General features: G+C 42.2%; 1 protein-coding gene across 15 annotated transcripts in view; it reads left to right on the top strand.

The window, feature by feature from the left end:
- The window catches only part of ST3GAL3 (ST3 beta-galactoside alpha-2,3-sialyltransferase 3), a 176,061-nt gene that overhangs the window by 93,992 nt on the left and 65,940 nt on the right, over positions 1-16,129 (top strand). For all 15 annotated transcript variants that reach the window (XM_051797235.1, XM_051797216.1, XM_051797281.1 and 12 more), the window contains one exon: positions 11,930-12,024. In XM_051797235.1, coding sequence (XP_051653195.1) covers positions 11,930-12,024 — 95 coding nt within the window. The remainder of the gene's footprint in view (positions 1-11,929; positions 12,025-16,129) is intronic.

Below are 16,129 nucleotides of genomic sequence, written 5' to 3' on the forward strand. Positions count from 1 at the left end.
GTGGCCGTGGCAGTGCTGGGTTAACACTTGGACTCGATGATCTTAGAGGTCTTTTCCAACCTAAAGGATTCTATGATTCTTTTGTGAATGAATCCCTGATGGATTCACAGAGATGCTGGGTTACAAGGTCACTCTCTGTACTTTGTTCCACCCACTCAGTAAGGGTATGGAAAACCCTGGGGTGTGGCAGGATTTCTGTGTCAGCTGGCAGTGCTGCACACTGGAGCCACTTCATGTTGGGTTGCCTGAGGGGGACACTGGGAGAGTATTAATTGTAGGAGTGAACTTATTGATGCTTTCTACAAAGGCTGAACGCAGTTAACGCTATTAAACGTTGCTGCTGGGACAAAAGTAGTGGATCAGCAATGTTCACTGCTCTTTGTAATATTCAGGAGCAAATACAAATGCTGATGATGAATATGCCTGCAGCATTTCTCTGGTTTGGAACTTGGAATCGCTCAGACTGCACTTTGTCCATGTGCAATAGCTCCCTTTGATAACAGCCAAAGACATGTAATTTTAACTTTAGCCGTTATGTCTTGTTTTCTTTCCCACAGCTGTAGGAAAAGTGCTTTCTTTATCAAGGATACTGAAAGAGAAGACATATTTGTGTGGGTTTTTTATCCCCTCATCTTCACCGTAACCATTTCCTTTAGTAGCTAATAATATTTAGTATTTATTTCAGTGACTTAAATAAATCTCAAATGCATAAACCAGCAGCATCCTTTTTTCTGCATTTTTTCTTGTGGGAACTTGTTGAAATGAACTATCTCATTGAAAAACTCCATTCCTGGAAGGAGAAGGACTGTTGGACCATTCTTCTAGTGGTGCAATAAGAATTGGGAGAGTCTGTCTGCTTTGATTAGTGAATCAGGGAGGATATCTGTTCCTCCAAAAGATTTATAGCATTTTGGAGGGCAGGCTTTTAAAGCATACCTTGTGCTTCAGGTATCTATCAAGCCTTGTAGCAGAGTCCTTTGAAGGTACTACCATGGGTGCTGTTGTTGCTGCACAGCCTCTTGCCAAATGCATGTTGAATTTGGATGTGGGGACACAATGGAGCACAGGACTCTGTGCTGGCTGGAAGGATGGGTCTTATTTTTTGCACCTGTTTTGCAAGTAGGACAGGAGAGATCCATGTGGTTCGTGGTTCTTTTCTTCATCTGAGTAGTCAAGTTGCCCCTCTGGTCTCCTCTTCCCTGCCTAATCTCTAACTCAAGCCAGACACTTTCTGTGTGGGATGATGAAGAAAGGATGTAGCTGTCTGTGCTGGCACTATTTGCAGTTTTCTCCACAGCACCCACTTGCTCCGTGAGTCAGTAAATCCTTCTGGTTTTGTCAGGTGGCCTCTTACATGGAAATTCTTCAGTGTCCAGTCTCTATGTCCTGTCTCTGGAAACAGTACCCAGAAAGAGGTTTTACAAGCTCGGTGTCTTACCCTTGTTTTGTTAAGATACTTGTTTATTTTTAAAACTATGGGACCAAAGGAGAGAGGCGTACATTAAACAATGCTGATATTATCTGGAAGATTTTAGTGCATGTTGCTTTACAGATCGCTCTTAGGCTAAGGGCTGGAATTAATAAGGTGACAGAGGAGCCAGAGAATTACATGAAACTGGGCACAAGCTCCATGCCTGCCCTATCAAATATTATCTCCAGTTACAGAAGTACCTACTGGCACCTGAGGGGAAAAGATCCCTCTGAAAACACTATTTCCACTTGGGCTTTTGGCCTTTATTTTTTTTTTTGTTTAGGTTTCCAGTGAAATCCTTGGAGGTTTTTGCATCTGGTTAAAGGAAGAAAAAAGCCTCTGTCTGAATCCTAAATAGTAACAACTGGCTGCCCCCAGTTTGTCCTGCACTACAATGTGAAGTCTATTGTGCAGCAGAGTAACAAAAACGCATCTGGAATTTTTCCCATCGGGATTGATGTGAATCTTGTTAATAGCAGCTTTGTGATGTTTTTCAGTAAGTAACATTATTCTGAGAGTAATGGAATTCTTTTGTATACGCTGTACAAATGCATATCAAGTGGTTGTACCTGGGAGGTGACACTTAAAACTATATTATCCTGTTTCACTTAATAGAAGGAAAAAAAGCTTATTCTCTGGTCAGATGGGTGATACTGCTTTGACTTTGAGGCAAGCTTGAAAAATCACACAACTGTTTCTTGAACAACTTCCTACAAGAAGGAGCATGCCAAGTTAAATTGTTTAGGCATTAGGAATTTGTGCAGTGGAGAACATTTCCACTCTCACCATTTTTTAAGCTAGGATGTCCATCTGCTGAATGGTGCAAGTTATGGTGTGGATTCCAACCAAAAAGTGTTGTCCAGTTTTAAAGTGTTGAGGGACAACTGTGCTTGCCCAGCATCTCCCATGCTTGCCCAACACCTCCTGTGCCTTCAACCCCTTTTTGTTTTCGCTGCAGATTTCGTTCTCATTTCTAGTTCTTATCTTCCTGTTTGCTCAAACTGCAGACTTGATTTGATATTGTCATTGCTATGCCAGTTTTTCACATGAAACCCACACTGTGATGACTTTAAAAAAAAAATCTTTTGAAAATAACCGACAAAAAATTCTAAGAAACATCGCAGTGGACGATGTGTGTAATTGTCTTTGAGCGTCAATTTGTGTGGTGTACAAAGAAGCTGAATGATTTACTTCTTGTCTTTGTTTCTTTGCATTTAATTATCTGCCTGTCTTGTGTGCTGTAGGCAGCTATTGGAGCAATAGCTTCTGCAGATTTTTTTTCTCTCACTTTTAGTGTTTTTCTCTCATTTCCTGTTTGTGCTTGAAAGCAGGCTTGTCCTTTGACTGCATTTTCATTGGGGAAACTCTCTCTGGATCACCTTAAAGTCACTGTAGGGAGTTGCACTGATGAGAATTGCAACCTGCAAATATTCGGTAATAATGAGTCAGGACAGAAAATGCATGCAGTTGGAAAATAATGGTTTCTTTTCATTCTTCCTTGGGTTTATGAGCATTTATTAGTTATTGAGGTTTCATTTCCAAATATAAGGCTAGAAAAAAATTTTTTTTAATTTGCTGTGGGGTTTTTTTTAACATGAAAGTTAAAAAAAGAGAGTCTCCCAGGAGCGTGATGTGAGGAACTGTGTCCTGTAGAACTTTTCAGAGTACTGCCCTTCACGTAAGAAAGTCAGAAGAGCTGACAAGGCCTCTGTTAATGTCATGATGTGTACTTCACAGCAGATTAATATTTTCCATATCATGTTAATAGGAATTTTTTGTCTAGGTTCTGAAATGGCATTGATCGTTCCAGAAGTGTATTAACCTGGAACAACTTAAGACTATTCTCTGAGACCAACCCATCTGTTTCAATTACAATGCTTGAAACACTGACGTTTCTTCTGCAGCATCCTCACTCCAGTAAGTCTTATGCAGGAAACTTTTGCCCCAACTGGATTTTTGACCCAGATAAGAGCAACAGGACAGGCGAAGGAACATCAGGCTTTCAGAAACTGAACAAATTATGAAGCCCAGTCCCCTGTCTGTGCAGACAACCCCTTTCATAAGATGATCAAGCTTCTCCTCAAGTCATTTGTTTTGAGCTTTCCTATCTCCATCAGCTTCCATCACAAAGCTGGTTTGGACCTTTTTAAATGTTAGTGACCTTATTTTCATCTTCAACTGGCTGTATCGTGATCAAGTCATACTCATTTTGTGCTTATTTGTTAATTAGCTTCAACAACTCCTTCCCTTCCATGCTGCATCCCCTGTGCTGTGCATCGACAGAGCAGGCACGTCTGTTCTGTGCTTGTGCTTGGCTGTGCTGAACAACCTGTGCATTTTTGGTTTAGCTGATGGTGGAAGGCCCTTCTTCATCACTGTCCTATTCCCTCCATATATACCAATTTCTTTTCAACTTTGAGTGTTCCAGGCTCTTTCTGCAATGACATTATTACTTGTTACGAAGGCCACTCAAAATTTTACTATTCCCCTCAATGCTTTGAAATTTGAAGATTGGTCTGATACAGTAGAATAACCTCAAGATAGGCATATACATTAAATACTGTGATAGGAGGAAACGAGTTCAGAGGCTTTTGAAACAGTGAAGTGCAATTTGTTGTGCTCTGCCATAAGACTGCTGGCAGCTTGGGACAGTCGGACATGGCCAGTGGTGGCAAGAATGAGCAGTGACGTGGCTGTGGATTAACTTCTTTCTGCAAGGAGGATAAAGAGAACATTAAGTTGGCTTTGTAAAGGTAACATGCATTCAACTGCATTTAACAACCTGGTTAATTAGTATCTATGACAAAAGACAACAGGTCCGTGGTTGGACCTGTGTCCATCATCTGCAGTCTTCTGGAATGTCTTAGATCTTGGTCAGAAAGAGCAGATACCCCAGAAACCCTGCCTTTTGGGAGTGCAGTGTTGCACAGCAGCAGTTAGCCCACGTGAATACTCTCCAATTTGTTTTCATTAGAAAGCATGGTCTCCTTCCTATCCCAGTGGAATATGAACAGGAGCAGAGTCATACTAAGCTTTGGGCAACTGGCAGAGTTGGTGGCTGGCATCTTCCACAGGAGCTAACTATTTCCTCTTGGGAGAAGGATTGGACCCTTTGGCCTTCCCTCCTCCTCTCGTTTTTTATTTGCACGGAAGGCATTGGAAACCCAGGCAGTAATTACAGCCTGCTTTCGCTCACCTTCATCATGTTTCCAAATATCACATAATCTCATCTGTTTGGCTCAGTGCTCCCTCAAGTCCTTGAAGCCCTCACCTGGCTTCTCATAGGAAAAATGAACTGTAATTCAATCTTGCATCATTGACAATAACACACGAAAAACAAGCTATGGCATTGAAATGACGTTAGGAGACTGGTTTTTAAACTAACAAAACTCTGCGTTGTCGAGGAGTTAGCTTTTCGCCCTTGCATAGTTGTGTTTTGGTATTAGGGGGTTCTGTGAACAATGACAAATTTTGCATGTTGTCCTATAAGCTGCACTATGAGGCAGGTCAGGACAAAGTTTCTGCCTTGTCTGAATTTTATAGCTCCCCCCCCCCAAGGAAGCCAACCTTTAAACCAGGCTTCTTGTTATTTTTGTGTGTGCATGTGTGTTTTTTGTCTGAAATGTTTGGAGAATCAGTAGGAAAGTCTGAGGATTTCATTAGAGCAGGCAAGCTGATTTTTTTTTATCTTTAATACTTAGTTTATCTCAAAACTTTCCAGTCCCCATGATTACTACTTGTGTTACATAGGTAAGCTGCTCGGGACACTTTGTTGGACTTCATGCATGCCAGAACACAGTCAGTTAGCAGGAGGGACTGAGCTGATATTAAATAATTTGTTGATTTTGTGCCTTGGTGGTGCCATAAGCTCAAGATATTAATGCCTGCAGAAAGGTTAAACTTTACGTGTCTTCCTGTTTATCACAAAGGTGCGGGGTACAAACAGAAAGCAGTTTTGGCAGGCAACAGGCTGCAAAATCCATGTGCTGCTTATCTACAGTGGTGTTTGTACTGAAATTTGATTACCATATATGAAGAGAAATACTTAAAAAGCATGAGGAGACTGAAGAGCAGCTCTTGATTCCCAACTACAGCAGACTGTAGCTTGGGAATTTGGTCACCTCCTAGCAATGTTATCCCAGTGTGAAAGTGGTTTTAGATGAAATAGACCTATGCAGAACTTCAAAAGATCATCTATTTATTTTCCCTCTTAAAAGTAGGCACAGCTATGACTAACCCATGTTTAATATATATAAACTTGTTCTTAAAAATAGTACAATCAAATCAGAAACCCGTGTAGTTGATATGAGCTCTGTAACTCGTGTCCAGACAATAGATTTCAGTGTGTAATCATCCCAAGCATAAGAAACCTTTTTTAATGTTTAATTTAAGTTTCCTTTGCTGCATTCTAGGTCCAGGGTTACTACTTGTCTTTACCAGGGATACAGAGGTGCTGCCTTTCTCTTCTGCAGCAGCCTTGTAATATTTAATGGCTTATCATGTCCTTTCAGTTTTCTCTAGACTAAACAAAGTAATTTTTTTTCTAGCTTTCCTCAGAGTCCGTGTTTTCTAGACCTTATATCTTTTTCAGAGCTCTCCTAGGGCCTTTTTTTCAGTTTGTTCTTTTTTATTTTTGCCTGAGGCCCAGAGTTGGATATGGTCCTTGGGCTGATGCTTTCTGATCCTGATTAAGGTGGAGTATTTAGCGGGTTTTACAGCTGTGATAGTTACATTTTCAGTCATGATAGGATGTTTATCTTTTCTGCAACAGTGTGACAATGTTCTGTGTATGAACTGCAGCGCAGAGGATGGAGGCCCTTTAAGATACACCCTGGAGCAGCTGGTCCTGCTCTAAATAGAGCAGGGAGCAGGCAATGGGAAAAGCCTGCACAGATGAGTTTAAACAACCTACTAGGTGATGGAGAGCAGAGGGCAAGAAGGCTGATGATGCTCCAGAGTGCCTCAAAGGTACAGCGCAGTCATTCCCAGGGGAGTAGGCTGGGATAACTGGGATAGCTGTTACATAGTCTATGGGTTTTTTATTCAATTGACTTTACCTGCCCCTTCCTTTTCTTTGCTTATGAAATAAAACCTGTTCAAGGGCGTTTTTCTGGAGTGGTTCTGACATTTGATGTCAGAAAGAAGGACCATGGTTTACACTCGTGGTCCTTCTTGCAAAGCTGCAAAGGATCAAGTGATTACACCAACTCAGGAAAGGACAAAACCCAAATGTCAGAGTTACTAGGACAGGGCAGAGAACAAAGCAGAGCAGTGTTGTACCACTGCATAATTCAGTGGTGTCTGTATCGAGAATGGCCTTTGCAGCCTGAAAGAGACAACTGTAGGTACACTCGGGATCTGTAGGCACAAAGAGCATGGAAGAAGATGGGTGGGGATCTGTGGCTCATTGTCTCTTGGGAAAGAATTAGGAGGTCCCACATTGCAGTGACCAACCATTCTTCAGTGGTAAGTTGTCTTCACCGTAATATTCTGTTTTAGACTATTTCTGCAGTTTGCTAAGATCAACTTAATTTTTGACCTGATCTCTGCTGTTAAGGATATTCTTGTTGGGAAAAGTAGTATGCTGATTGTAGGATGGGGTTAATCCTTTTTAATGTGGTTTCTTAAATTTTTCAACTACTCGAGGAATCTTTGAGCTACTTGGATTTCTGACAGAGGATTAATGTCAATAAGAAATGTGAAATCGGGGCATCACAAACCTCCTCATTCCTATGCTGTCATACCATGCTGCTCCCCAGAGAAGGGAGGCAAGGAGAGAGCATACACCTAGGTCTCACTAGGGAAAAAGGAAAAGGTTAGTTTAGATTTTCTCTCTGTATTCTGTAAATGCCTCTGTCAGACCTAATGACTCAAGTGCTCAAGTGCTTTGGCTTGTGTTTCATCCATTTTATTAATAAAATTAGTAGATTTTGTGTCTTCTGTCTAACCATGGATGCTTTTGAGCATCAACAAACAGAAGTCATGCCGGAACAAATAAGTCATTTATTTGTGTGGCTAAAAAAAAAAGTTATTCTGACCCCTTTACAAATACAGTGTGCAGGGTCTGTACAACATTAGGTTTTTAGCACTGTTTGGTTTTTTCCCTTTGGCTTCCACTTTTCTGTTGATGGTGATTCTCCCTAATTAAATTAAAAACAGAAGGGCAGGTTGGCTTGAAGGAGGAGGGGAAAAAAAATAAAGAAATATCTGAGAAATAAGCCCACAGTGGGGCTTAGTGGCTGCCAATCTGCCTTTCCTTAGTGTTGTGATTTTTAGGAACGTGGTGCCGTCTTCTCCTTTACTCTTTCAGAGACTTGACCTTATCTTCCTCTCTCCTCATTAAAGCCAAGGGCATATCAATCAGTTTATTTATTTTACTTTCCGTCAGATGTATCTTATTCTCTCCCAAACATTTATGTATTAATTGCCTTGAAAGCAGCAGATAGGAGTAGGGAGCAGATTCTAGTCAAGATTCAATGTCTGGAATTGTTCAATAGCTACCTTGAATAGCAGCAGTGTAGTCTAGGATTTGCAAGGTGCTTTGGGAAGTTTGTTCTGCTCATGCTTAATACTTCATGCACATCTGAGTAGCTGTGAATGGATCTGAGTATCAGGGACAGAATAGAATGGTTGGAAAACTTGGCTGGGGAGCTTCTGGCAGGCTGTTTAAGCCTTCCGGGTAGAAATGTTTTGGGGTCACAACTCTTTTTACTTATCAGGGGGGAAATAATTGGAAATGTAATGTTTTGTCACATAAGCCAGAATCCCCAAGGCACAAATATATATCACATTTTCTTGTGTATATAGATTCCTGTTTAAGAACAGTTTTTGGCAGTACACTTCCTTTCACTGTGCTTGGTGACAGATTGTGTTGGAGGTTTTATTAATGTTTTTGTGTGAGGAATTCAGACTTGAGAGCTGGGGGAGATTGGGTGCATACCTCACAATTACCATATCCGGCATTTAGTCCATTTAGATGTCATTTGTGTTTTATCAGGGTATGCCATTCAAACTAGAGATTTTAGATGCTTGGCATTTCTCTCTCAAATTACATAGGTCATAGGTGTGTGCTGCAAGCATCCAAACTCTGTCTTTTCCAGGCTGTCATGTGCAGTGAGGTTGCATTTTGTCTGTTCTGGAACTGGGTTGGGGTAGAGAGGAAGTGCTTAGAATTTAAATCTGAAAAATCAAAACTCTCCCTTTCTCTGTGGGTTTCTGAAGGAGCACAGCCCTGTTTCAGTTCTGGATAGCAGTTACTGGTGAAGCCAACCTGCCTTTAGGATAGCCCTGGCAGACAACTCAGGCAAAAAGCAGCGTCCTGTACCGAGCTGCCTCAGTGGATACAGAGTTTAACATCATTCAGAAACATTTGCTGTTTCTGTTTGACAAACTCCCATGCATTCCTTGGAATGTATTTTAGGTGCTCTGCAGAGAGCATTCCCATGGCCTGTTTGAGGCATATCCTGATACTTCCTGAAGGGTCCTGGAATACACCAGCGGGGTTCAGAGCCGAGACAGAGCAGCCACGCTCCCGGAGAGGTTTGGCAGGCAGTGTTTCCCTGTCTCTGCTGGACTTCGATTCTGGCCCGCTCTGATTTATTGAGGTGGCAAAGTGCATGAGCTTACAGCAGTTATGATTTCTTAATATTTCCAAAATGGAATTTCTTTCAAGATTTATGAGAGCTAAATATCCTCTAATTTGCTCCCTTTTTTTCCCATATGGATATAATATTTCCCCAAAGCTGTTCCTCCTCCTTCTTAAATGAAACAAAACTATGAATTAAAAGTCTATTTCCCTGGCTCTGTGTACAGTAGTGTTAAATATTACCAAATAATAGTAGCTAGTCTAAGGCCGTCATGTTCTTTGCTAGAATAATCGCTAAATTTACTTCTAGCAAGTATGATTAAAAGGCTAATGGTCATTTCACCCTTCTCTTTGGCATCAGTTTGGTCCCCTGGTCCAAGCAGAAGGGACGTCATAGAGCATCAGATCAGTCGTGCTTGAGCTTCAACTGATTTTGGGAACTCCCCTGGGGTCCAGGGAGTTCTAGAAGGATCTGAGTTCCCTCCTCGTTTCACCAGGCACCTTGTAAGGGGGAATCTGCACTAGGGAGAGGCACTCCTTACTCCATGTCAGACTGCTGTAAGCTGCCTTTTCCCTGTGTGTGACTTGCATATAGGCCAGTTAATTACATCTGTAAATAAGACCAACTTCTGTGTTAGGCCTGACCTTGCAACCTGTACCTTCTTTCTCATGCAGTGCTCTTGAACAGGTGAACTGAGCTGGCTGAGATTTTTATTTACACTGCACTACTTTGTAGCATTATTGTAGGGAATCCTCTTGATTCTTGAGAAGAGAATAAAACCTGCTCATATATGCATTTCCTGAGGCATCCTGGAGGTTGCATGTCACAGCAGCAACCGGAGTACCTTGGTGACATGACAAACCAGCCCCAGGGCTGTGACCCCCAGGCAGTGCTGTCATCCCTCACTGAAGTTGCTGCCTGGGGAGAACAGGACTCTGTGGGACCTGCCTTCTGCTATAGGTTCAACTGGTGGCTGTGAAGGAAGAGCTGTGAACATCTCTGCTGTAGCCCTTCAGGATATAAAAGCTCTTGCATTGTATGAGAGTCCTGCAAAGATTTCTCCTGTTGCTGTTGGAAGGAGGTGGAGATAATTCCCTGGAGACCCACCAGTGTAACATAATAATTATATTTTGGTGCACCAAAATGTCTGAGAAAACATTGAACTAATTTGTTGGGTTATTGAAGTTCTTAGGATATTTTCAGAGTAAATTTATTACAATTAATACTGTATTGTTCTTATTTATTTATTTATTTTTAAATAGACCTGTGAGGGATTTTTATCTAAGAACTTCAGAAGCTCTATTTAACACCTCTTCCCCACCTTTTCCCAGGTAAAGTGTGTATATCCTTTCGTATTCTCGGCTCTGCAAAGACATTCCTTTCCTTCTAGATCAACCATGTCATCTGTGCATCTTGCTTTTATGGTTATAGATGATCTTATTAAAGATTGCATGAGTGGATGTGAAGCAGTATGCATGGGTGAATTCAAGACTTCTTGTTTTGTTAAATACTCTCTTTCCCCTTTCCAGAGATTTTTGCAACCTATGATTTCCTGGGCATCTGCAACAGGACTTTACTTTGAGCAGTTTTATAATTCAGATTTCATTCCATCCTTTCCTCACTGTGCTGCTGTCTGAAACTCTTGCTCTGTTCTTGACTGTGGCATAGTGAAGATGAATCTGTCTTAATTCAGATAGTTCAAGTCCAGAGTTGCACGGTGAGTACAGAAACAGCCTGAAGAGAGAGTTAAACCTGTGGGTTACATCTGTCCCAGTCCCATGCCTAGGTTATCCAGGCTGGATCTGTTTCAGAAGCAGGTACCTTGCACTGTAGTGGAGATGTACTCTCTGACTCTAAATATGTGGTACATTCCTTTCTTAATTTCTGTAGAATGGTGTGATTGATTTTGATCCAGGACATCCCTGCTACTTGCTTTTGATATGAGTGAATGAACAAGATTTTTAGTAGTATTAGCATACTTTCTGTCTTGATACATTCAGAAATGGTCCCATAAGAAAGTTAATATTTCTCTATTTGCTAATTGTTTCCTTCTCTCTGGCCACTGTACAAAGTTTCTAGAAGAGACAAATTTTTAGTAGCTGCCATATTTGTGTGTTGATGGTATAATTAGGATAATGTATTTCAATAATGTATTTTCATAATGACACAGTTAAGAAGGACTAGGTTTCTCTTTTATAAGGGATTCTGGATAGATCACTGTTTGGTTTGGCAAGGACCTCTCTTGAATCTTTTCTATGTTACTGAACATAGAAGAAAATACCCAATTCCTCACTGAATTTCCACTGTCTGTAAACCAAGAGCTGCTTCATGATGCCCTGAGCTGTTTTCTTTCTTGCCTGTGTGGTGATAACTGCTGTGTAACATGCACATGAGTGAGGCCAGAGCAATCATGAGAGCAGGTAACCCCAGTCTTGCTCTCCACAGGTGTTTGCCCAGTGCATTCCCACCTGCACAGAGCAGCACAGCGTGGATGTGTCATGAACAATGTATGTCAAGCACATACATTGTCTTGTGCTTACAAAGTTGGAAGTAAAGCTGCCTAAACTCTGGGTGCAATTTACAACTTACTGTAGCTAAAGTGATAGCCAAACAACAGAGGGGAAGTTCTAAATTGTTGAGTGGAAGGGATTGCCAGGTCATGACTTGAGTGATTTGAGTGTCCTCCTGGCACAAACTCTGGCAGATTTGTTTCACTGCAGTCACCTTTGGGTAAAAGTAAAATCTTCCACATTACTGTGTTGCCAGTGAGAATGTAGAATCAGCACTTCGGTGTGGATTCTCTCAACCTTCCTGCAGAAATTTATCCTTCCTAGTTCAGGAGTTAATTTCTCTCTCATTTTGATTTTCTCAGGTTCTCGAAGCCGGCACCAATGTTCTTGGATGATTCCTTCAGGAAATGGGCACGTATCAGGGACTTTGTACCCCCCTTTGGAATTAAAGGACAAGGTATGAATGAGAGAACTGTGCAGCTGTTGGAGAAGAAGGTGGTTCTGCAGATGTTTGCTCCATTTTGTTTTTCTGTTTTGAAAGCTTAGGTGTTCCCTTGGGCTCAGTGGTTTTTTCCCCCCTGTTTGAGAGAAATACTGTACATGTAACTCACAGAAACCCAGAAAGGTTTTCACAGCTGGAACATGGACCCCAGAGGCTGGTCTGAGGGAAATGGTGTAGTACATGCAGAGAGTCAGTGCAACAATGGCATTTTAGACCTACCTGCCCATTCTGGAAGAAACATTTTGATGTTGACTGCCAGAGAATCTTGTTGCAGCTTTGCTGACAGCAGCTGAGAGTTCAAACTGACTTAAACTACCTTTGAGTCAGTAATTCTCTGAAGAACAGGGAATATGCCTTGGAGTTGACCACTGATACAAATCTTCGTTTTCTTCTCATAGCATTTTATAGTTGGGCTACTTATTGACTTATATAACAATTAGGAAAAGTCTGTTGAGGTGCTTTGGTGATGATGGGTGATATGTCCTGTCCTCCAGCTGAGTGTCACAGCAGGAGCTGTGTCTCAGGTATGCCGTGGGAAAGCAGGGGTGTTGCTGGTGGTGATGAGATGGGGGCCAGTAGCCCACCCAGCAGATGATCTGTTTTGTGGGTGACAGGCTCCTGGCTATCCCACATGTGCTATCAAAGGCCTCTCTGGGTGAACAGAAGGCTTGTGCTCACTGCAATGATTTGCTGCAGACTTTCTGAACTCCAACATATTTATTAAGAAGTGTTTGTTGCTTTGCATCAGTTTGCAGGATTTTTATTCTGCTGACAAACTCTTGGTTACAGATAACCCCCATAGGAGTTGAAATATTTGGTGGAGAAAGGGCGGCAGCCACAGAAGGCTTGGGTCTGTCTTTCTGCCTGGAAGCAGGTGTGGCAGTTGTCAGAACAATCTCTGGTGAAATCAAAGGCTCTACTGACAAATTGCTTTTGGCTTGCATCAGTTCCCTTCTTTGTTTTGTCCATTCCTTGTCCAGTCGGTCTTTTGCAGCTCAATAGGAAACTAATTGCTGTCCTCTAATTTAGCCAGCAGAGTTTGCAGCAAAGAACTAACAGTGGCAGCACCAGTGAGAGGCTGTGGTGACCACAGGAGGGCTTGTCCCCTTCTAACCAGCACACAAGGTGTACAAAGCTAGGGCAAGCTGACTGACCGTCATGGAGGTGGGATTTGCAGATTACACATGATGTCAGCCAGACCTAACAAAAATCATTGCATTAAACGGAATCCAAGTGGAGAAATTCACCAAAAGAGAATGACGGAACAGCTCTGGCAGCCTTCTCCCTGGGTTTGTTGCCAGCTTGTATCACCACTGCAATGTTATGTAAATCTGGTGTTTTATATTGGATTTCCTCAGTTAAAAAGAGAAATGAGAAATTGCCATTATTTAAATGGCTGTGAGCTGAAGCCATGGGATGGAAAACCGTTGAATAGGTTATTTTTTTAACACCCTCCTGGGACTGAATTTTGTGCCAAGTTTCAGTCTGGAGCAAGTTCTGTGTGTGGGAGGGTTGCATTATAAATCTGTGTAGCCCAGGATTTCTAATGGCCGTGCTGACAGGCTGTGAGTCCTCGCGATGCGAATGGCGCCCTTTCATGTTACACATCACTTGGAATTCTTGCATCAGTCTTTTCTGGCTGTCCCATGGGATGCATTCGGGCTCAGCCGAGTGATTGGACGATGGGATCAGCACCTCATTAGGGCTTTCAGTCAGGGCAATCTAATGGTATCCAAACAACTGACCCAGGCAGGCAGCGTGGAGCTCAGTCACGTGGTGGTGCGAGATGAAGGCTCTCAGAGCTGGGATGTGCATGGGAAAATGAGTAGTCAGGGTGGCTAAGAAAGTGTGGAGAGATGTGGCTGTGCTGAAACAGACGGGGCAGGAGTTCTGCTCTGTGCATTGGGCAGCCCCGTGGCACCGTCAGCTGGGATTTCCAACATGCATCACACTGGGAAAGGTGGTTGGTGTTTGTAGTCAATGACTGTAGCTGAGATGGTAAAGGGAAGATCTTGCTGAGAACTTTGGTGAATAACACCTGGTGGTTTTAAATCACTGTGATCTATTCAAGTGCAAAATGGCTTTTTGTGTGTGTGTGTGTGTGTGTGAAATACAGCTACAGGATGAGCTTGCTTACAATAATGCTGCATGTTTCAAGAAATTTCTAGAAACTATAGCTTGAAAATACCAAAGTTATGAAATCAAGGGATTCTTAGCAGCTTGGAAGCTAATCCGTTTCTGCTTTCACTTTGTAAGTTCCTCTCTATTCTTCAGGCTCTTACCTACATTTTGCTTTGCTTTGTCTCTGAATAAAAAGCTGAACAAAATCCTTTTTCTTCCACCATTTGGTGTTTACTGGTACAAGAAAGAACAATTCCAAGATTGCAAGAATGACTCTTGCAGTCTTCAGGGGAAAGCAGCTTTTGAGGAGCAATGTCTACCGGGCTGCGCTAATTTGGAATAACACGTCTGTATAAATTACATGTAAAAGAGTAGAAATGGCTCCGAAATTTTCAGGGCAGGACTACTGCTCTTTAAAGGTTATCATATCAAGGGGAAGGCAGTATGCTGATCATTTTGACACAGTTCATCAGAGATCTTCATTTTCTTCAATGAGAATCTGATTGTAAAGACAGCTCTTCCATCTCCAGATGCTAAGAAGTACTCAGTACAACATAGAACGTTTAACAGTGTTTCTTTGTGAAAGATTGCTCTCTCCTTTACTCCAGTGGTCATCTTCTGATTTGTCCATTAGCCCAGGCAAGGGGGTTTTATGGCCAGAGTGCTGCATTCTCCCTCTGCAAGAGCATTTGTGTGTAGGAGCCGTCAAGGGGAATATGGTCTTGAATAGGAAAGTTTTTAGACTTTCCCTCAAATGCTGCTGGATCTGAAAGGGACTGTTGCAGTAGGAATGCTGCACATCTCATGTCAGGTTGCAAACTGCTGCTGTCCTCAGTTAACAACCTTAGTGATTCCTTGTCTGCTAAATGAAAGAGGCATGGAAAAGAGGCAGGTGGCAACCCTACTGTTTGATGAGCAGGGCTTTCTGAGATGAGGCACATGGCACACAGTCTTGTGCAAACTCTGAACAGTGGTTGTGAGAGTCCCCTACAAGGTATTAGAACTAGATGAAGAGGAATTTAAGAGCAGTGGTCATACTTTTTTCTTAATCTGTCTTACATGGGCAGTTTTGGTTCAACGAAGATTTGAATGAAAGATTCATCCTAATTACTCGATCCCAATACTCAGCAACCTGGGACAAAAGCAGAGCTGAGAGCTGTCAGGAGTGTTGGGGCTGATCCAGCAGACTGAAGGTGTCATTGCATTCATCAGACATGTTTGTAGCCCTTGTGGAAACTCTGGCTTTCTCTGTGTGCAGAGAATAGGAGAAGTAATAGATATGAAGAGGTGTGAAGAGATGTTCAATTTTGACACCATAAAGGGTCACTGCCATTATTTAGTTTGGCCTTCCATGCAACAGTGGCTCTAGGTTTTGCCCAGAGATTTCTGCTATGCAGATTATCTTTCAGAATCTGGATCAGGATTTTCTAAATGAAGAATGACTGTGTTGACAAACAGGCCAGTGTCACGTCTGACTGCAATTACTTTAAAAAAATGAGATGCTTTTGCCACGTCGAACTTGTTGTCTCCTACTATGTGACTTACAGAGTCTGGAAACAGGATGGGCCACTGTAAGTGCTTGGAAATGATGACTGCATCTCTATTAATAAATAAAATGGTTGTCCTCTGGTCCTGAAGGCTGTTGAGCTCATTGTTCAAACAGATTAACTCCCTGCCCCCCCCCCCCCAAACAGAGTGGTTATGTCCAGGCTTCCTATCAAGAAAGGTCACTGGCCTCTATTAGCCTGTGAATGCGTGAGAATTTTAGAGGAGGATATTTGTTGGCCCTGGTGAACACATCTGGGACTGTGCTAACCCTTTAATGGTATGGACTTGTGTGGGACAGTGTGGGCCCGTGCCCTGCTGCCAGTTTGTTTATTAGTGTGTATGTAGCCGAAGTGGGGAACATGATGAAATTGGTCAACTCTGCGTTGTCAAG

This window comes from Manacus candei, unplaced genomic scaffold (assembly GCF_025592945.1).
Source record: "Manacus candei isolate 608988 ecotype Guabito, Panama unplaced genomic scaffold, ASM2559294v1 h1tg000005l, whole genome shotgun sequence".
NCBI lineage: Eukaryota > Metazoa > Chordata > Aves > Passeriformes > Pipridae > Manacus > Manacus candei.